Genomic DNA, 22550 nt, shown 5'->3' on the forward strand with positions numbered 1-22550 from the left:
CCTGAAAATGCTATGCCTAGGAGTGTGTAAGGTGCAAATCCAGCTTTGAAAAGAGACCAGGAACACATTGTATAACTAAGTGTACATGGAGACACTCATATTATCCTTGGTCTGAATGTTACTGCTTTGTGAGCTAGTTCATTAGCTATTACACTAATGAGACTGTGTCAGGAAAAGGATGCTAAGAAATTAATATATGAATAAACTAAAAAAATGCATGGTTAAAAAGCAACAACTACACCTGAAGTTCTTCTCTCACTACACTGCTTACTTGATGAGTCTCAGTCATGCCTTCTAAAACCTAGCTGATAACACTCTTATCCTGTCTGCACTAGCAGTTAAACCGTTGTCGATATGCTGTTCCAAGGAACAAGTTACTGACAACCACTCTCAGCAGTGGGTATGTCTTCTAGAGTAGACCGGGTTATTCCTAGTAGTTTGGAATCTTTTGGAAAAGAGTCCCAAAAATATATGGATCTCAGATATTCCCTGTTGAAACACAACATGCCAGGCTTTGCTGTGTCCATTTGTGGCATTTAAAATCAGCAATCACTCCCACTTTGATGCATGCCCTCAGGTAGTCCTTGCTGTAGAATGGAGCAGGTGACAAAAACTCTGTACAAAACCTGATTATGACCGCTGAACTAAATACAGTCTTTAGCAATCCATTTTCTACTGGTTTGTGGCCACTCAATAACACCCTCCCAGGCTTGTGTTGGTCTCAAATGAAATCAGTAGCTCTACATTGTGAAGGCTTCAGTTACAGGCATATAAATATCTCCATATCAGAATAGTTTCTGAGCCTGCTGGAGAAATGGCAGTTTGCCAAAGACAGCACACACCACAGCTCTTCCAGATAATAAGACAAACACAGTGAAACTTCCCAGGCTCTAGTTTTTTAGGACTGTGTGTGTTGTATACACAAATTAGACATACAATCATTGTGCCCATGTGCAATTGGTGGGAAATACAAAGGACCAGGCACATTATGCTACATATCCAAGGCACAACACAGCACAAAGCTCACAGTCTAGAGAGTCAAGAGACACGGGCATGACTGCCATGTTATGCTATGCCTCTGCCTTGGCTAGCTTAAGGACTTTTACAGAACTTTTAAATGGGCTGTGATTTTGGCTCCCACCACAGCCCCAAGACCCAGATGCCTACTACATTTTTGTCCATGTAATTCTAAAAACCTAGGCCCTGTAACTATAATACACAACATTTGGGATACTTTGTCTGATTCCTTTAGCTGTGCAGTAGTGATGCTTTTCTAAAAGAACCCCCAGTGCCAAACATACTTGTGAGCAGCCGGATGTCAGTAAGCCATTTTAAGTTCATTTTTTTCCTTCCAGCTCCAAGCTACACCAGTTATATGAAAATGAACCTCTCTATAAACCAGCTCTTGCAAGATACAACAAAAAGGGGGAACGCCACATTGAGTGGACCAATTTCCTTTGTTATCATTGACTTCAGTGGACTTACACTGGTGTAACAAAAGAAATGTGACCCTCTCTGTTAAAAAGCCCGGTGGAATACAATCAGGCTATGCTAACTCATCTGCTGTAAAGAGCCTACCAGCCAAGAGAGTGATTCTCAGACCACTGGAGTCTACCGCAGGGATTGTTAAAATCAAGCTCTTTGAACAGTTACTCAATGAGATGAGTTCAGGCGACATTAATATTTCTGCTGTCGTAACAACTTAGTAGTGTTCTGAGAGATCATCTCTGCACTGAAGTGCCAAAACACTGAAATAAAGAAAAGGTTCGTATCACTGCTCTAGCTTTCGGCAGCCGTAAGTCTGAGGCAGGCTATGCTGTTGCTTGTGACAGAAACAGTAGCTCTTTTTCAAGGCCCAAATGCTGTGGGCTGCCACTTCAGTGCCAGATGTGATCTCTCAGAGCCCTAATTATTGTTACTGCAACAGAAATATTAGTGTCTTCAAGCCACTTTCCACTTCAGGCTACTCAGACTCAGGGCTAACTCACAGCAAGACAAAAACAAAGCCACCACTTACAGCCTGGCTGAAAAATTCCATCGAAGTGCCGACAGTGGAGAAGGTGAAATAAAGAGCCAAGAAAGCACAGGGAATTATTTTAGCTTGGGGCTGGAGCTGGGGTCAAGATTGGGCTGTAGGACAGTGAATTACTATGTTCAGGAGCCCTTCTGCTCTAGAAGGTAACCGTGGGTCAGTAACAGCACTGTTCGCTGCGTTCCATCCAGTGAGTCTGTGCAATCCAGCTAAGGCCATGCGACTGCTCAGGTGTCCCTGAGGCATTATTTGGTGAACCCTTCTGTTGATGATGCACCTGAAGGGAGACAATCCAGCTCACTGTCCTTAGCTCTCTTGGCTCTATAATACTTAACAGTAGTAAAACAATGACAGGCCAGTAAAATCAGCAGACTGGGCTGTAAATGCACAGGGAACAATAAGAAAGAGGGTGGGCACATTTTTTTGGATTTAGGGGCCACTTCAAGAATATGGTAAGTCATCAAGGGCTATACTTTTCCATGATATTAATGGAAGCAGCGTGGGGCCTGGGATGGAGGTTGGGGTACAGGAGAGAGTGTGGGGTCTGGGAGTGGGTTTGGGTAGAAGGAAGAGTTTGTGACCTGGGGCAGGAGAGGGTACAGGGTCTGGAAGGGGCTTTTGACCTGGGATGGGGGTGCAGGGGTTTGAGTTGTGACCAGGAGCAGAAACGGGTTGTGACCTCAGTCAAGGGATTGGGGTGCAGGGTCTGGGAGGGGTATGAGTGCAAGAGCGGGGTGGCAGAAGTTTTGGGAGCAGAAGTGCAGTGGCCAAACAGCTGGGGGGAAGAAGGGGCTGGCGCTGACCAGGAGGCACTTACCTAAGAAGTTCCTGGCCAGCAGCCTAGAGGGTCCCTCAGGCAGGATCCCTGCCTGCTGCACCCCCTCACACCGCTCAGAGCTGGGGGCGAGGCAGCATGTGGAGCCTCTTCCCACCTCCCCTCACTCACGATGGCACTCAGAGAATCACAGGCCCCCACAGGCCGCTCTGAGCTGTGTGCAGGGGGCAGAGAAAAAGCCATCCCAGATCTGGTGGCTTTTGGGGCCAAATCCAGCCTGTGGGCCATATTTTGCCCAGCCCTGAATAAGAAGGTGTTTTTACATCGTTGTTCTTTCAGAGTACACTTCCACATAGTAATTTAATGTCCTATGAACCAGAGATCCTGGCCCCTTTGTGCCACTGGCCAGTGTAAAGACTGACTTTGGGCACTTCCTAGCTAGCACAAGTTAGGGTGCTCTGAGGCTGCTCTACTGTTCCCTGGGGGCCAAACCACCTCACAGGGATCTGCGGAGCACAGATGTAGTTCTTGTCACGAGTCCTGTGCTGAGTGCTGCTCTGCTGGACAGGCGTGCCAGGGCCCGCATCTTTATTCTTTGCATGTGACAGTAGGAAATCTGAATATACGACAATATATTGCAAAGGAAGCAAAACCATGAGATGTCAAGATTCCCAGAATTGCTGTGTAGATTCCACATAAAAAGTGCATGTTTACAGCTGCCAGGAAGACAAAAGTTCAAACACTGTTTCTGCCTGAATGTGTTTTAAGCTGCCTGTTTCTAAGGAATGGTGGGGGAGCTTTCCATTTAAAATGATAACCCTGCCTTACGTGTGTATATATTATGTTGGGTTAAAATGAGTTGGTTTGTGGTCTCAGTTCCATTTCACTCACATTTTCCCCCCTTTAGCTATAGTCCCCACACAAAGAGCAAGATTTAGACAGTTGGGTTGAAAGTGATCCCTTTTCAAATGAATGATGAGACATTCATGTCTCAACCTGAAGAGAAGCAGATTCAGCTACACAGTAGCAAGAAAGCTTTCTACCTTAAGCACCATTTGACTTCCCAGCTAAACTGTTGGTTTGCATTTTCTGCTTTATGACTGGAAAAAGTAACATTTAGACAAATATTTGACAGATGGATTGTCCAACAAGTTTGTGTAGCTTACAAAAGTGCCTGTCCAACTACTGTAAAATGGCATTAGTCTTAAAGTCCATTTAGTTCTTAACATTGTGCTGTATGTGTTGTCACCAGACCTCTGATTCTAGACAAGGAATTGTCATATGATGATAGAGAGCAGAGACACACCTACCTTACGCCCAGCCTCATTGTTGTGCAAGTTCATGAGAGTCCTTGCATTTTGCTTAATCTCCCTTGCATCCACAAACACTTTGGCGAATCCTATTCCATATCTGATGTCAGCAGAACAACCTCCCCATTTCCATCCTTCGTCTTTATGGTACTGTCCCTGTTTTTCTTTATCACAGCCACAGTCGCTTAGGTTTCCTTGGGTACAGGCAGCAGTGATTGCATGTGCTACTCCAGCCGCAATGATGGCATATGTGAATGCTGCTTCTCTGCTACCTGAAATTAAAACAGTGCTGTAAGTATATGTGACATCATTTGTCATGGAATTATTTGGGAAAATATGTGCAAGTCAGCATAGTACAAATGCCACGAGGTTATAATTAGAAGTGTTATAAATATGCAGATATAAATGTACTATTCTGCTATTCTAAGTATTGATTTTTGTTGACATTCAGACACTCTGAAAAAATAGAGCTCCATGCCACAGTATATTTAAGTTTAGGTATTATCCAGATAACGATATACAAATATTTCTCAGTTACCATTAGAGCTAGCTGGGAAATTTCCAATTGAAGTTTTTTTTGTTAAAAATATCAATTCATCAATTTGTGGGACATTGATAAAACTCCCAAGTTTGGAAAAATAGAAAAAAGTTTCAAAATTATCAAAATTTCCCATTTGAAAGGAAAAATTTCAAATTTTCATTTGAAATTTCTTCTCATTTAGAATTTTTTATCCATTTAGTTATACAAAAAGAGTAAAAACTCAAAATCAAAACCAAACATTTCAAATTTATCAAAACAAAAAAGGCTGAGTGACCTAATCCAATAGCTTTTTCAAATGGCCAGTTTGTGGATATTTTCAAGATTTCAACTTTTCATTCTGATTCAAAATTAGAACAATTATTTAAATCTCAAATCCCCTTGTTAAACATCTGCCAACTGAGTCCTGTTATGCCCCAAACAACCACTGGTGATAGCTTATGATCAGGATTGGGCCGAGGCGGGCTGTGGCAGCTGGCGCCCCAGGCAGAACGAGTGATCGGAACCCCTGCCTGCACAGCTGTCAATGGAGTAACATCATCATCGGGCGTCCTGGGTGACCCATGATGTCATCATCGGGTACCTCGGGCGCCCCATTGAAGGCGGCGTCCTAGGCAACGGCCAAGTCGGCCTATAGTCATGGGTCACCCCTGCTTATGATTCATAGAACAAGCAAATTTCTGTTGTTCATCAGACTTCATGAGAAACAGGAAGGAAGGAAAAGGAAGAATGAAATGGTTGTAAAGTTTCCTTCCAAGTAAGGAAATCTTACAGGCTCTCCATTCTCAGCTGCATCCATCTCTCTTCTCATACGTGATCTATGTTTTTATGCTTGTCTCTAAGTGGTTCATTCTTTTAATGAAAAATATCTTCTTTCTTACCTCATAGCAAGGAAGCATAATGGATTGAAAAAAATCAACAAAGTCTATTAATAAGGAAACTTCTTTGCCAATTGCCAACATGAACACTCTTTACACTTTTCAGAGGTTATTTACACTGATGGTGCTGTGTGCTATGTTTACAAATGAACTAACAACCAACTTCCCTAAAAGATTTCTTGATTTGTCCTTCGTAAAAGCAACAATTTGTAAAATGTTGAATTGATGGGATATATATGCCCTGCAGGCTCTGTGGGTCTATTATTGTTAGGATTAATGGCTTGTCATGAAAACTTAAAGGAAAAGGAGAAGTTTCCAGGAGCCTCCAGTTCAAGAGCCTGGACTACAACTTCAAAATGCCGAGTGTACATATACCCTGCAGTAAAAAACCCCACAGCACCAAGTGTCAGAGCCCAGATAAATTGACTCCAGGCCAGAGGCTACAGGGCTAAAAAATAGCAGCATCGACTTTCTGGTTAAGACTGGAGCTCAGATTCTAAGACCCTCTCCCTGCACAGGATCTCAGAACCAAGACTCCAGACCACGCATGAACATTTACACTGCAATTTAACCTTATGGCCTGAGTGCCATTTGGCTAACCCAAGCCAGTTAAGGCCATTCCACAGGTCTGCTGTTGCAATATAGACATACCTTTGGTGTAGGATTGACACCTCTCCTGGACCGGATGGACCGAACACCATTGCTACAAAAGGCATCCAGTCCACTCAGCTGGGGAGAGTTGGCAACCTTACCTTGATGAATTGGACTCTCTACAAGATTGCCTCCCTCTCTGCAGTCTGGACCTACAACAGCAATTGTCCATAACAATGGATATTAGGGCAGCCGAAGAAGAGGGAGCTGCAGAAGCCGGGTGGAAGGCACTTACGCAGGGGCTGTGTCTACACTGGCAAGTTATTCCAGAAAATCAGCTGCTTTTCCGGAAAAACTTGCCAGCTGTCTACACTGGTCGCTTGAATTTCCGGAAAAGCACTGATGATCTAAAGTAAAATCATCAGTGTTTTTCCGGAAAAACTATGCTGCTCCCGTTCGGGCAAAAGTCTTTTTCCGGAAAACTGTTCCAGAAAAGGGCCAGTGTAGACAGCACAGTAGTGTTTTCCACAAAAAAGCCCCGATCGCGAAAATGACGATCGGGGCTTTTTTGCGGAAAAGCGCGTCTAGATTGGCCACGGACGCTTTTCCGGAAAAAGTGCTTTTCCAAAAAAGCGTCCTGCCAGTCTAGATGTGCTTTTCCGGAAATACTTTTAATGGAAAACCTTTTCCGTTAAAAGCATTTCCGGAAAATCATGCCAGTGTAGACGTAGCCGGGGAGTTGGGTATTTGGGTTTATGTTCCCAGAGCAGGCTTCCAGAGTCTGCAGCCCAGCCAATTAGGACACCTGAAGCCCATCTGGAGTCAGGTTGGAGGGTGGACTGATTAGAGCACCTGCAGCCACTTAAGGCTATGAGCACACAATAAAAACCTTCCCCCAAGCAAGGCAAAGGGAAGGAGAAAAGGGACTGACAAGAGACAGAGGAGCCCAACCTAAGCCAACCCAGAGACCCAATGCAGCCAGCAGCAACAAGGCCTGTTCCAAGACATCGGGGAGGAGGTACCCAGGAAGAGTTGGGGAAGTGGCCCAGGAAGGGGCTGCTCTTCAGTAGGGTAAGGGCCAAGCCTCACAGCTCACTCGGGGCTATCCCCCGCATAGGGCCCTGGGCCAGAACCCGGAGCAAGTGGGTGGGACCCCCCAACCCTGCTCCTGGCTGGTGGGCTGATAGTAAGGAACAGGGGAGACCCTGTAGACTAATGGCGGGACACCTCCAAAATCTTGGCCTGTCTGATGATGAAAGGGCTCTGATAGCGGGGTACCCTTGCCTTCTTGGCAGTGATAGGGACACCGCGAGCCTCTGAGGCACACGTGAAGCCCCACCAGGAAGCGCAGGACCCATAGAACACTAGTACTGGAAGGGACCTCGAGAGATCATCAAGTCCAGTCCCCTGCCCTCCAGACAGCAGGAGATGCATGCAATTGGAAGGATGTGGCTTGTCGGATCAGTGGACAGACATTTCTTGGTAATCTCTACAAACCCTAGTCTGCAGTAGGTAGTTATTTTGAAATAATTTCCTAGTGTAGACATTCAGATTAGAACAACCATGAGATTTATTGCCTTTAGGATGAAATGTAAAACTGTTGCTTTGCCACAGTCTTCCTGTGACACCCACTAGTTTCTAAAAAGAGTAATTGAAGAACTGAGACAGGTTTTTTCTTTTATTTTCCTATTTGTCAGAGAAAGGGGGGGAGAGAACTAAGCATGAATATCAAGTGAAGTTAGATGTTTATTGCCTTGATGTAATTGTTATCAGGTACTTACCTGAATATGCTGATGAATGAATTATATATAATACCCAGATGCTCACAGGCTTACAAGTAAGCAAATGTCATGGAATTCTGAAACAAAATACCAGTTTCACTAGAACCAGCTGAGGCACCTTGACTATCCCTCCAAGTTCCATACTGGGCCAGACCAATGGGCCATCTAGCCCTGTATCCTGAATTCCAACAGTGGCCAGGTGCTTCAAAGAGAATGAACAGACAATTATCAAGTGAGCCCATCCCCTGTCCTCCAGTACCAGCATCTAACAGCCAGATGCTTAGAGACACCCAAGCATCCCGGCTAATAGATCCTCTGTGAATGTATCTAATTCTTTTTTAACCCAGTTATAACTTTGACCTTCACAACATCTCCTGGCAAGGAATTCCACAAGTTAACGTTAATGTTGTGTGAAGAAGTACTTCCTTTTGTTAGTTTAAATACTGCACCTATTAATTTAACTGGGTGACCACAATTCTTGTGTTATGTGAAGGGATAAATAACAATTCCTTATTCACTTTCTCAGCATCATTCATGATTTTATAGACCTCTACCATATCCCTACAGATTTGAGGATATCCACTTTATATCCATGGGTATCCAACATCTGTGGATATGGATATCTGCAGCTCCTTTTTGTGGCTAGACATATGGATAAAAATTCTGTATCCAGAACCCTGAAAATTCACAGATATCAACTTTAAATCTGCGGATGTGGATTTCCACGGATCATGTGGATGGCAACTTTGTATCTGAGCAGGGCTCTACATAGTCACCCTTGGTCATTTTTCTTCAAGCAGAAAAGTCCTAGTCTCTTGAATCTCTCCTCATATGGAACTTGTTCCTATCCTTAATCATTTTTGTTCCCCTTCTTAGGTTGCGTCTACACTGCAGTGCTATGTCAGGCTACCTCTGGTAACCCAAAATAGCTATTCTGCATCTTTTGAGTGCGCCCATTATTTCAAAATATAACAGGCTCACTCTTCTGACATCCCTATAAACCTCATTCCATGATGAGTAAGGGACATTTGGGAATAGCGATTTATTTTCAAATAAGTTCTGTGTAGACAGCGCCAAATTTTGAAATAAGCTATTTTAAAATAACATCAATAGAATATATGCAATTTACATAGCTCAAATTACGTATCTTATTTCAACCTACCGTACAGTGTAACTACACCTGTAGTATTTTTTCCATTTCTACTATAACCTCTTTGAAATGGGATAAGCAGAATTGCTGGCAACATTCCAAGTGTGGGCATACAATGGGTATATATACACTGGCATTACGATATTTACTGTCTTCATAGAATCATAGAATACTAGGACTGGAAGGGACCTCGAGAGGTCATCGAGTCCAGTCCCCCGCCCTCATGGCAGGACCAAATACCATCTAGACCATCCCTGACAGACACCTATCCAAACTACTCTTAAATATCTCCAGAGATGGAGATTCCGCAACCTCCCTGGGCAATTTATTACAGTGTCTGACTAACCTGACAGTTAGGAACTTTTTCCTAATGTCCAACCTACCTCCCTTGCTGCAGTTTAAGCCCATTGCTTCTTGTTCTATCCTCAGAGGCCAAGATGAACAAGTTTTCTCCCTCCTCATGACACCCTTTTAGATATATGAAAACTGCTATCATGTCCCCCCTCAATCTTCTCTTTTCTAAACTAAACAAACCCAATTCCTTCAGTCTTCCCTCATAGGTCATGTTCTCTAGACCTTTAATCATTCTCGTTGCTCTTCTCTGGACCCTCTCCAATTTCTCCACATCTTTCTTGAAATGCGGTGCCCAGAACTGGACACAATACTCCAACTGAGGCCTAACCAGCGCAGAGTAGAGCGGAAGAATGACTTCTCATGTCTTGCTCACAACACACCTGTTAATGCATCCCAGAATCATGTTTGCTTTTTTTGCAACAGCATCACACTGCTGACTCATATTCAGCCTGTGGTCCACTATAACCCTTAGAACCCTTTCTGCCATACTCCTTCCTAGACAGTCGCTTCCCATTCTGTATGTATGAAACTGATTGTTCCTTCCTAAGTGGAGCACTTTGCATTTGTCTTTATTAAACTTCATCCTATTTACCTCACACCATTTCTCCAATTTGTCCAGGTCATTTTGAATTATGACCCTATCCTCCAGAGCAGTTGCAACCCCTCCCAGCTTGGTATCATCTGTAAACCCAATAAGCGTACTTTCTATACCACTATCTAAATCGTTGATGAAGATATTGAACAGAGCTGGTCCCAAAACAGACCCCTGCAGAACCCCACTTGTTATACCTTTCCAGCAGGACTGTGAACCATTAATAACTACTCTCTGAGTACGGTTATCCAGCCAGTTATGCACCCACCTTATAGTAGCCCCATCTAAGTTGTATTTACCTAATTTATTGATAAGACTATCATGCAAGACCGTATCAAACGCTTTACTAAAGTCTAGGTATACACATCCACCACTTCTCCCTTATCCACAAGACTCGTTATCCTATTAAAGAAAGCGATCAGATTGGTTTGACATGATTTGTTCTTTACAAATCCATGTTGGCTGTTCCCTATCACCTTGCCACTTTCCAAGTGTTTACAGATGATTTCCTTAATTACTTGCTCCATTATCTTAGTATCTGTTTGCTAATGGATCCTACTATTCTGTTAGCTTTTTTTTTACTGCTTCTGCACATTGAGCAGATGTTTCTAGAAGGCTAATTATGCTGACTTCAACATCTCTTTCTTGAATGATAACATCTAATTTAGACCTCATCATTTTGTACATATAGCTGGAATTACATTTTCCAAAGTGCATTATTTTGTATTTATCAGCACTGAATTTCATCCAGTATTTTGTTGCCCAGTCACTATATCTGACAGATCCTTTTATAATTCTTCTCAGCCTCCTTCGTATTTAACTAGTTTGACTAATTTTGTGTCATCTTCAAACTTTGTCACCTCACTCTTTCTCCCTTTTCTGAGATCACTTATGAATACATTGAACAGCACTTGTCCCAGAGTGGATCTCTTGGGGACACCTCTATTAATCTCTCTCCATTCTGAAAACTAACCATCTATTCAGTACCCTTTGTCTCCTGCCTTTTAATCAGTTAGGCTATATCTAGACAGTGGGGCTATTTTGGGATCCTGAAAGTATTCAGAAATAACAATTCTGCATCTTTAAACGTGCCCGTTTTTTTAAAATCTATTTCGAAATAATGGGCGTGCTGTTCTGGGGTTCCTGTAACCTTGTTCCACGAGGGTTAAGGGAGCTGTCAGAATAGCACTTATTTTGAAATTTGGCACTGAGTAGACAGCACCAAATTTCAAAATACGCTATGCTATGTAGATGCACCCTTACTGATTTTTTTTCCTCTCAGAGGTGTAGCTGTGTTAGTCTGTTTCCACAAAAACAATGATGAGTCCTGTGGCACCTTAAAGATTAACCAATTTATTAGGGCATAAGCTTTCATGGGCTGAAACCCACATTGTCAGATGCAACAACTGATTCTTCCTCCTTATCCCATGACTGCTTAGTGCTTAAGAGCCTTTGTTGAGGGACTTTGTCAAAGGCTTTCTTAAAGTTCAAGTACATTGTATCCATTGGAGCTCCCTTGTCCTCGTGTTTCTTTGACTCCCTTCAAAGAATTCTGATAGACCAGTGAAGCGTGATTGGTCCTTACAAAAGCCATGTTGTTCAGATAATTATGGTATACTGGGACACCCTACCTAGTTTACTAAGGAGGCTACTAGGGAAGCTGTGCTGCCAGGAAGGAGGTGTTAAAAGTTGGATGCACTGATATTTCTAGGATTTTCTATGGCTTATGGGGCACTTCTGTAGTAAATAGGCCCTAAAACCGTTTAAGGGATGACTTGGCAACTTTGTGGGGTCCATCTTGCTGAAATACCATACAAAATTATTTCTCATGAGATTATTCTGTGGAAGGATGCAGATGCTTTAGCTTTAGGTCTACATTTACATCTGTTTTTATTCTTGCTTTGGATGCATTTCTCATCTAACAGGTTGTTTTCAGGAATTGCTTTTCTTCACATAAGAAAAAGATATGAGCCTGACTCTAATCCTACTTAAATACTATAAATCATATCAAACTATTCTCTAAAAACTGTGTGTGTGTGTGTGTGTGTGTGTGTGTGTGTGTGTGTGTGTGTGTGTGTGTGTGTGTGTGTGTGTAAAAAGTCTTGTCAGCTCTTCAGTGCTAAACTAGAGGAGATTATACTGGACAAAGATTATACTGGACAGAAGGCAGGTATACAGAGGAATTCTCCACAGGAGAATACTCAAATACCACATACAGTATATTCATAAAGTATCACTCACACGTCTCATCTACTTCAGGCTGATGTGTTTTGCACTGATGATTCTGAAAGCAGTTACACTTGTTCTGTCCTTAAGAATATAAATGATGAGACATTCTAGAATTAGTAGATGTAATTTTGTGTTCATCTAATATTACTGCTTTTGTTGCAGTTTCTTGTTTGTGCTTTAAATACTCAAAAAGTACAACAGGATTTTTCCTTTTGTATTCAAGCAAAGACGTTATAAAGTGCAAGATTTAACCTACTCTGTAAAACTTGTTTTGCTCAGAACACTGCATATACTATGGGTTTTTTAAGAGAGTCTGAGATTAATTTTGAGGGGGCAGAAGGGTGAGAGTTCTAAAAATATTTTAAGTTTTTGGGGGGGCAAGTTTTGGCACATTCTGCATTTGGCCAGTAAACAGGTGCACATTAACACATCAAAAGCACTGTTTCAGTGAGTTCAATTTCTGACCAACTTCTGCCCGAAACTCATCCTTATGTGCAGGTATATGTCACCACAGCAGGAGTAATCTATTTAGGAGGGGAAGGTAAAAGGCTGGGCACAGATGTCTTAGAAGACACTAACCACACCTGCTTACAGTTCATCTTCATCTTGAAATGCTGCTACAGTGCCAGGTAAGGACAATGTGGGAAATAATCCATTGTGAGTTCGCAGACAGCCAGAACGAAGATGAATAATTTCACTCTATCTACTTCCTCCCATCACTGGAATGTAAGTATATACATCTCAGCCAAATTAGCCCCCTTACCATAATTTCCCTGCAAAGATTTAGCAATGTAACATTCAGGATCTTATTATTAGAAGTACTATTGAAAGGGCTCAGGCTTTAACTTCTATCCAGTGCAGTTATTTCAGTATTTTTAAATCCAGAGCTATTGATGATCATAGCATCAAAAACACTTTATAAAGGGGACCAGCAACTCTTGTACAGGAAGAAGAGGTAAAGTGGCATGAAAAAGATTGTTAGAGGGCAAAGAAGCAAGTGATTATTCCTGTAACATTTTTATTGTGAGGGGATAACTGGGATTCTGCAAAGAGGGAAGGGAAAGATGTATCGAGCTCAGAACTGTGGCTTCCAGTGGGCTATAGAGCCTTCTTTGGAGCATATCCAGAACACTCACTGCACTTTTCCCCCAGGGAAGATGGGTGATTAGGAAAGCTGGAGTTGGTGATCCCCTTTCTTCTGTAGAACCTGAAATGATGGAGATACCCAGACAGCAGTGCTGGGGGCTCTGTAAATGCCCAAGGAGGTCAGACATGGGAGTCTGAGCTGAACAGAGTGCACTCTGAAGACACTATTTGGAGAGAGTGTAGACAGACGGTATAGGAGTGAACTATGCCTGCCAGACTGGAAATCTATCTCAAACAATCCTCCAACCCAACAGCTACAAACATCAGAAAGGGACCCAGACATTTAAAAAAAAATCTTTGCAAGCTGGTGACATCCATGGCAAATCTTAATCTATACCAGCTCCTCTTGGAGCTGCCATGCAATACAAATCTACACAACGAACACAGTAAGAGGGGATGACTGGGATCCATGCAAACCACAGTCCAGAAGGATGGCTCAGTGTAGGCAATGTCATACATCCAAAGGATGGGTTTTCCAGCCGAGGTGCAGGATGCTGAGGTGCACTATGTTGGTGTCATCTGAGTGCAGGAGGGAGGGTGATGGAATGAGGTGTGAAACCTAGGATCGCTGTTGGAGAGTGGAGAGTTAGCTACACTTGTACAAAAGTTGTAGCTTATACTTCCTGGTACTCTACCTAGTGTAACCCACTTGGAAGTGCACCATTAGAGTATGTACTGATATTGTCAATGGTAAGCTACCTTCTGATCTTCCCCATGCACTCACAAGTAGCTGGATTATGGCTGCCTTTTGTCCCATGGAGGGGAAGAAGTTACTCACCTTGTGCAGTAATGATGGTTCTTCGAGGTGTGTGTCCCCGTGGGTGCTCCACTGTGGGTGTCTGTGGTGCTGGGACGATCCTGATCTGTGGTGCCGAGGCGAGCCTGACACCCACAGTGGAGCAGCCACGGGGACACTACCCAAAGAAGAAGCCATATTTTGGCTTCTGTTGTATCCTTTTGCTAGACAAAAAGGAGGGAATATGTGACTGTGGTGAGCAAGGCCTAAAATGGATGCTCATGTTAGAACACCAGATTTTAGAAACCTTTAGAAAAAATCTTTGTGCAAATAAAGGCTGATCTTGTAATTCCTGGGCTGTCCTTAGTCCTCTAACCAAGGACTGCACAGTAACACCAACCACAGGTGATGCTGGGGAAGCTCATGACATGACACAAATGAAAGCATTGGGATGGTCATAACTAAGCTAAATGATAGATACCACCAGTTTCAAATAGCATATGCTTCTTTTTAATGGAAACTCCCTTTATTGCAGAATATTAGATCAAGTATTTAAACTGTGAAACATGAAGAGTTTTTACTTAGCAGTATAAATCCATAGATGCCAAGTACTACTAACAGACCAGTACCTGATAAAATATTAAATGCTTTTTGGTGAAGATATCACTTATTCTGGTTATTACTAAATATAAAGGAAATGTCCTACCTCATAAATAGTGGGTAAAAGAAACTTACGGTGTGGCATAAAGCTTTTTAGCTGGCAAGACACAACTTCAAGCTTCCAAATTCTTGAGGTTTTTCTTGCAACATTTAAAACAGAGTTACAGCCCATGAAAAGAACAGTATCTTGGTATTTCAGGGGTTGGGATTGGTGATCTAATAGAGTTAGAAATAGACAAGATCTGTGAACTTAGCATCAGTTACATCACCAGCTGTTACGGAGTAATACAGATGGAACCTCTAAAATCCAGGACTCTCTGGTCCAGCAACATCCGTAGTCTGGCAGGACCACAGATATTGCTGGACCAGAGAGCCCTGGCTGGCCAGGTTCAGAAGCGCAGCCAAGTCTGGGCTGGTAGTGGGGAGCGCATCCATATCCGGGGTTGGAGGCAGCATTGGTCTGCAGCCAAGAGGGCAGTCCTGCCTGGGGCTGGCAGCAGACAGTGCAGCCCCGGCTACGACTGGAGTTAGCAGGGCCAGCAGCTGGGCACACCACCCAAACCAGCATCATGGGGGTGCAGCCCTAGCTAGGGCTAGAGGCAGTGGGGCCAGCCCCTGTCCAGAACTTGTGCGGTGGGGGAACACAGCCCCGGTCAGGGCTGGCAGGGTGGGAGCCTGGAGGCAGCTGCAGGCAGCAAGGAGCACAGCCCCAACAGGGAGCAGAGCCTACAGCCGGGTGGGGAACTTTAACATCCCCTTGTCCGGCAAATTCCATTGTTCAGAACCACTCGGGGCCCGAGGGTGCTGGACAACGGAGGTTCGACCTGTATTTGAACTCTGATTTCACAAGTATGTGAATGAGGGAACCATGCTTTGACCCTTTCAGTTTTTAAATGTCTTTGTTTGTACTTAAGTGTATGTATGACAGTTGCTTCGTGCACTGAACAGCCGAAGTCAAGAACAGAATGCAGAATAATCTTAACACTTGTCAAGTTGGCTACCATGTGGCTCTTCTAACATGTAGTAATGTCCCTGTAGGAAATGCATGCTGTACACTACAGCCCTAGCCCTACAAGCCTGCACATGTGTAACTGCACCCCAATGAATAAAGCCTTGACAAGACTAGGGTCTGGGAAGTCAGTGGATGATCTTTTTTCTACCAGAAGCAAATATGGACGTTACTCATTTAGGATTTCCCTTCCTCTCCCCCCCACCGCCACACACACACACATTTCTGTTTTTCTTTAAAACAGATTTCTTAATTTCATCCACCTAAATTAAACCCTTTTACAAAAGGTATCTGAGTCAGTGCAGAAACTGGGATCTAATCCTACAAGGTGCTGAGCATCCTCTACTCCCAGTGAAGTTAGTGAGAGCTGAGGGTGTTGAGCAGATTCTACCTATGGTTTTAGAAAGTTTTGCCCTTCCCCCTCTCCCCCCCCCCCCCCCCCATTTCAGCCCAACCATAAATTGACTAATCTGGGAAATAAAAAAGACAATTTTGTATTTATCTCATTGGAAAACATACCTTGTATTTTCTGCTATTTAAAGCCAACAGGTCAGGGAGGGAGTTATCTGTAGTGACATGAACTGAAATATATGTTGATTGTGAAAATAAAAAGATGGAAAATACAGTGTACCTTGCCAGTTATGTGCCATGATGAACATTACTTCACATGTCTATAGAGATCATAATTCATAGCTAGTAAAATGGAGAGCAGAACTCATCCTCTGCTTACTTATCTGGATCTGTCTCTCTTGGGGGGAAAGAGAGGGGGAGGAGAAAGAGGGGGGAGAGAGAATGTGCAGGCTTGATTCTTAAAACAGCATTTTAATTAATTTTTTAAAAAATAGTTTTGAAAATTAAAGTACCACCATTTTTCCAGTTAGGGGCCCAAATGTGGGAGCTGAGAGCACCCAGCTCTTCTGCTGACTTAGAATGAAGTTGAGTATGCTAAGATGCTACGTTAAAAATTCTTAGTTAACCAATTTCCAGAAATAGAGTGAATTTGATTGTGTTATGTATTTACCCGGCATTGCTTGGGTCCTTAACTCAAATACATTTTGTTTTTCTTCATTGCAATCATTGTTCTGGGGTGGGGTTGGAGATGAGGGGTTCAATGTGCAGTCTGCCGTTGGGAGAGAGGACTACTCGCTCTTTCTTTGGCTGCAGCAGCTTGGGGCCAGGTGAGAAGTATGTATCCATGGCTGCTGCCACCACAGTGGACATAGCCAGAGGAGGGGGTGCATGTCCTCTGGCTAGGGCCAGACAGATTCACAAATAGACACGCAAACAAACTCTCTGAGGGTATGTCTACACTACCCCGCTAGTTCGAACTAGCGGGGTAATGTATGCATACCGAACGTGCAAATAAAGCCCGGGATTTGAATTTCCCGGGCTTTATTTGCATAAGCCGGCTGGCACCATTTTTAAATGCCAGCTTGTTCGAACCCCGTGCCACGAGGCGTACAGATAGTTCGGAATAGCTTGCTAGTCCGAACCATCTAGCCCGTGCCGCGTGTAGCCGCGCGGCACGGGGTTCGAACAAGCCGGCATTTTAAAATGGCGCCGGCCGGCTTATGCAAATAAAGCCCGGGAAATTCAAATCCCGGGCTTCATTTGCACGTTCGGTATGCATACATTACCCCGCTAGTTTGCACTAGCGGGGTAGTGTAGACATACCCTGAAATATTTGTAGGTAGCTGTCCCTATCTCTGCCCCTTGTTGGCCCAATGGAGTTATAGCTGTCCTGGTCCCCATCTCTGGCCCCTTCCTGTCCCCCTGTGGTCATTCAGTAGTATAACTATCCTCCCTGGCATACCCCTCCCTTTCCATTTTATGAGAAAAAATTGAATTTCAGGCACATCCCATTGTCCTGGTACAACCAAACCCAGACTTTGCTTTAAGTTATGATAAGAGGAAGCTGCATACCAAATGGACTCACAGATGGACAGATGGATAGATGCACATTTCTAAAATATGTTTCATCAACACTGATTAAAAAGGTTCAGTGTTGAAATCAGATGCAAACAGATGTATTCCATTTCAAAAGAAAATTCTGTTTTAAGCTTATAAAATAGTTATTCAAGACACAAAGATTGTAAAATCAGTCCCATCGTTCTGGATTTCAGAAGATATGGGTCCTCCCTTTTATATATTTTCACTTCTTATACAGCACTGTGGCAGAAGGTGTTTTAGGTAGTTACAGTTTCTTTTAGAAAAATCTGTATCGTGAACCTGCAATAAGCATTTAGTTACTCTGTATTTTAATGTAATGTAATCTTTTTGTTTCTCTGAGACATGTACTCACAAGATACATTTGAAGTCAGGTATGAGATCCTTCTGATGTGAATTCCAACTAATGTGACCTTGGGCAATGTTTTTATCTTACTGTGACAGTCACAGCCTAGAAAGATTGACTCTTTGGCATAAAGCAACATGCTGGGGTTTAGATATATTGGGCCAGATTTTCAGCCTCACCTCTATTTTTGCAGGAGTGAGGTTTTTTGTGAATAACTAAGCCTGCTTTACTGCCTATGCAAATACTATATATATGCTTAGATATAGAAGCAGGAGAGGAAAATCCAGCACACACATGCAAATCCTGATATGCAGGCTAATGGTAGAATTCCCATTAATTTCACTGAGACCTATATTTCACCCTTTCAGTATATCTTGCAGACTCACTAGCACCAGTGGTTCAAAATATATAGTATTTGTCAATCTCTAAACACCAGTTACATCTGCAGGGAGGGAATGGTATTGTATTAAAGGCACAATACCAAACAGAAACCTTTTGCTGAGGTGGCAACCTTGCCTATTGGCTTTCATGGGCAAATATCTTCCCTCTGACTATAGACACTAGTTTAATTTTAACTTACTGTACTTTCCTTCTGCTAATAATTTTACAATGATATTTAGGCCTGATATTTGCTCTTTGTAATTAAAAAACAAATTTTAAAGCCTGTCCCATGAAACTATACTGGAAGTGAATACCAAAAACACTTGGACCAAAGACATGATAGAAAAATCATTTGTATTAAATGATATAATTTAAAATGCATTTCTAATCTGAAAAGTGACTAAAGATGGTAACTTTTTACTGAACAGATGTGTGTTTACTGCACATCAGATCTGTATGCATTAGTGACAAAACAAGTGTTTCTACGTTTTTCTCCTGCTAGCTCATGTATGAGAAGCTGGAGTCTTTTCTCTTTTGTGCAGCCACAAAATAATTGTTTTCTACGGCTAAATCTAGATAACGGCACTATTTCAGGGTACTGGAAGTATCCCAAAACACGTCTGTTATTTCAAAATACATTTTGAAATAATGGGCACACTATTCCAGCATCCCTGTAACCCTCATTTCATAAGGATTAAGGGATTTATCAGAATAGCATTTTATTTCAAAATTACCTCAAAGTAAGCTACACAGTTTGCTTAATTCCAATTATAAGGCTAGCTAGTTATACAGCAAACCCATGGAAGGTAAGAGTGTTACATTGTTGTTAGAGGATAAATAATTTGGCCTTCAGAATATGTCATTCATGGGGATGTGTTAGAATGGAAGATTCCATCTTTACTCAGACCACTTACAAGACGTTTTTCTCTCATTACTATCATGAGACTATGTATCACATAAGTCATTCAGTGAACAAGAGTTAAGGATGTTGCTGGAAGAGAAGCATGATCTCTAGGTCTGAGAATGTAAGCAAGTGGGAGCTAATAACTCCTAACACCTTGTCCCCTCTATAAACTTGCACAGATCACTTTACTTCTCTGAGGTTCTCCCTGAAGTTAAAAGTATATACACAACATGCAACTCAGTGCTGAATAAGGATGATTTAATGCACATGGGCCAGATTCTCTTCACATCATTCACAAGAGTAGTCTCTGACTTCAGTTGCAGTAGTTGCATGAGTAGTATGAGCAGGATAAAGGACTGTGGAACCTAACTTACCCCTTTATGGTGAGCCTTCTCCTTCCTCCCCAACCCCACATGCAAACTCTGAGGCTGCACATACCTTCCTCAAAATGAGCCCTCATTTGTTCTGTTCTGCCAGTGATAGCCATGTTGTCGACTACACTGTAAGCAGGATTCAGTTACTTATCAGTCTCTTCTAATCATCCCTGCCTATTAAGCTGCACTGTTGCTGCCATTGGAGGTCCCATCCCAGGCCCCATTTTTGCTGTCATAGACACGTCCAAAGGGGACTGCCCATCTGAATGGAAGTTATGGACAAATGAGTTAATTTAATTAGGTTGTGGCAGACATGTCACTCCAGATAGTCTTGCTTTTGTCATTAAATGTCAGTCTTCATTGTAAGGGCTGGGTTTTTTTAAAAATATTCAGATCTGCAGTAAGATCTTGACATTCTTAATCTTGGGCACACATACATGGCAAGAGTCTCGTATGGCTTTTTCTGTGCAGTAGGATCATTGTGTCTTCTTTCCAATGGTTGTGTTGAATAATTTTCACAAGCAAAGTCTCAGTGAGGGGAGTCTCCACAGACTAGCCATGAAATTATTTTTAGTTTGCTGTGTCATGCTATTTTGGAAGAGTCATAGGATCTTAATAGACTTGTGATGAAGTTCTTCCTGTTTAGTGCCTGTCATAGGCATGCACGGCACATTTCATTAGGTGTGCACTCAGGGAATTTTTTTTTTTAAAGGCGAACATTTATCGAATACTCAATCATAAAGGACATTATTTTTATTCATCAAACAAACTAAAGAAACTAAAACTTAAACATTTTTTTAAAATTAACAACTAAACTTTAAATACAAACGTAAGTATGGGACATTGTACTTCTTAGTTTGTTTTTCACATTTGCAATTCGGCGCTCATTGAATAATACAGCAATCCATACTTTAAAACTAAAAGAGTGTATCATGTGATTAAATTAAACTGCAAAGCCACTTTTTTTGAGACATTATAGGGTTACCAGGTAGTCTTTAAAAAAAATACCAGACACGCTTCATGGGGGGTGGGGAGAGGGACTGGCTGGGAGGGGAGTGGGGCTTGCCAGGAAGAAGGTGGGGGGGCCGGGAAGCAGAGCTGGCCGGGGTCGGGGGCTGGCTGGGGGAGAGGCAGCCAATGGGAAGCAGAGCTGGTCAGTGGGGGTAGGGGGGAGGGCAGAGCGGAGCTGGCCGGAGGATATCGGGGGGGAAGGGAGAGCGGCCAGCGGGAGCAGGGCTGGCCGGGGGAGCTCAGGAGGAGGAGGAGAGAACTGGCCACCGGAAGCAGCGCTGGCAGGGGGTGCAACGGGGCTGGCCGGGGAAGATTGGGAGGAGGAACCGCCCAGCGGGAGGTAGAGCTGGTGGCGGGGGTTGGGTACAGTGAGGCTGGCTGGGGGAGATAGGGAGAGGAGGGGAGAACTGGCCACTGGAAGCAGAGCTGGTGGCGGGTGCACCGGGGCTGGCTGGGGAAGATCGGGGGGAGAAGTGGGGGAGAACCAAGAGGCCAGCCAGGAAGGGGGTGGGGAGAAGGAGCATATCAGCCAGTTGGGAGCGGGACTGACCCGGACAGTGCAGATCCCAGGGTGCTCCCACCCCCTGCACGGTCCAGGCGAAGCGCGATTCAGTCCAGCTGCGGCTCCACCATTCACTTGACCAGCATGCAGGAGCACGGACCGGGCTGCCCCTCCTCCTCACATGCAACCAGGGCTCCCAGCGCTGATCACACCCCACCTGCCAGCCACTCCCCCAGCCAGGTTTCCAGGCATATACATAAGAACATAAGAACAGCCGTACTGGGTCAGACCAAAGGTCCTTCTAGCCCAGTGTCCTGTCTGACGACAGTGGCCAGCACCAGGTGCCCCAGAGAGGGTGGACCGAAGACAATGATCAAGCAATTTGTCTCCTGCCATCCTTCTCCAGCCTCTGACAAACAGAGACCAGGGACACCATTTCTATCCCCTGGCTAATAGTCTTTTATGGTCCTAACCTCCATGGCACCCAGTCAGAAAACCAGAAAATACTGGACACTGCACATGTCTGGTATTTTCTGGATTTTTTTTACTGGACAGAGCCCCAAAAAAGTGGACTGTCCAGTAGAAAACTAGACACCTGGCAACACTAAGACATTAGGGTGTGCCTGGGCACACCTGGCACACCCCGTAGTACGCCAGTGGTGCCTGTCATTGGATTTTCAAAGACCTGCACTGAAGCTGGCTTTAGTCTTGCCAGATTTCCAAAGACTGGCATTAAAATGGCTTTCAATTCTGCCTGGTCACACTGCAAAGGCACAGCTGTATCATTGGCAATGTCTAGACTGCAGGCTTCTTTTGAAAGAACCTTTTTTCAGAAGAGATCTTCCGAAAACATCTTCCAAAAGATAGTGTCCACACTGAATGGACGCCATCTCGCATTTAAGCTGCGATTACTATGGATGGAGTAGCTAGCCAGGCTCCTGTGCTTTTTCCTCTTTCCTCTTCTTTCAAAAGAACTCTCTCTTCCCCAGAAAGAGGATTACCAACACCGGAAAAAACCCTCTATTCTTTCTAGTTATTTTTGGAAGAATGCGATTGCAGTGTGGGCATAAAACTCTGTAGTATGGATATACCCACAGGGCTCATCTACACTGGCCCCTTTTCCGGAAGGGGCATGTTAATTTCAGAGATCGTAATAGGGAAATCCGCGGGGGATTTAAATATCCCCCGCGGCATTTAAATAAAAATGTCCGCCGCTTTTTTCCGGCTTTTAGAAAAGCCGGAAAAGAGCGTCTACACTGGCCCCGATCCTCCGGAAAAAGCGCCCTTTTCCGGGGGATCTTATT

At 43.5% G+C, this 22550-nt stretch overlaps 1 protein-coding gene across 3 annotated transcripts in view; it reads right to left on the reverse strand.

Moving 5' to 3' along the window:
- WNT7A (Wnt family member 7A) overlaps window positions 1-22550 on the reverse strand; it is a 55959-nt gene that overhangs the window by 24453 nt on the left and 8956 nt on the right. For all 3 annotated transcript variants that reach the window (XM_075939682.1, XM_075939683.1, XM_075939684.1), the window contains one exon: window positions 4118-4389. In XM_075939682.1, coding sequence (XP_075795797.1) covers window positions 4118-4389 — 272 coding nt within the window. The remainder of the gene's footprint in view (window positions 1-4117; window positions 4390-22550) is intronic.

The sequence above is a fragment of the Pelodiscus sinensis genome, chromosome 11 (assembly GCF_049634645.1).
Source record: "Pelodiscus sinensis isolate JC-2024 chromosome 11, ASM4963464v1, whole genome shotgun sequence".
In the NCBI taxonomy this organism is placed as follows: domain Eukaryota; kingdom Metazoa; phylum Chordata; order Testudines; family Trionychidae; genus Pelodiscus; species Pelodiscus sinensis.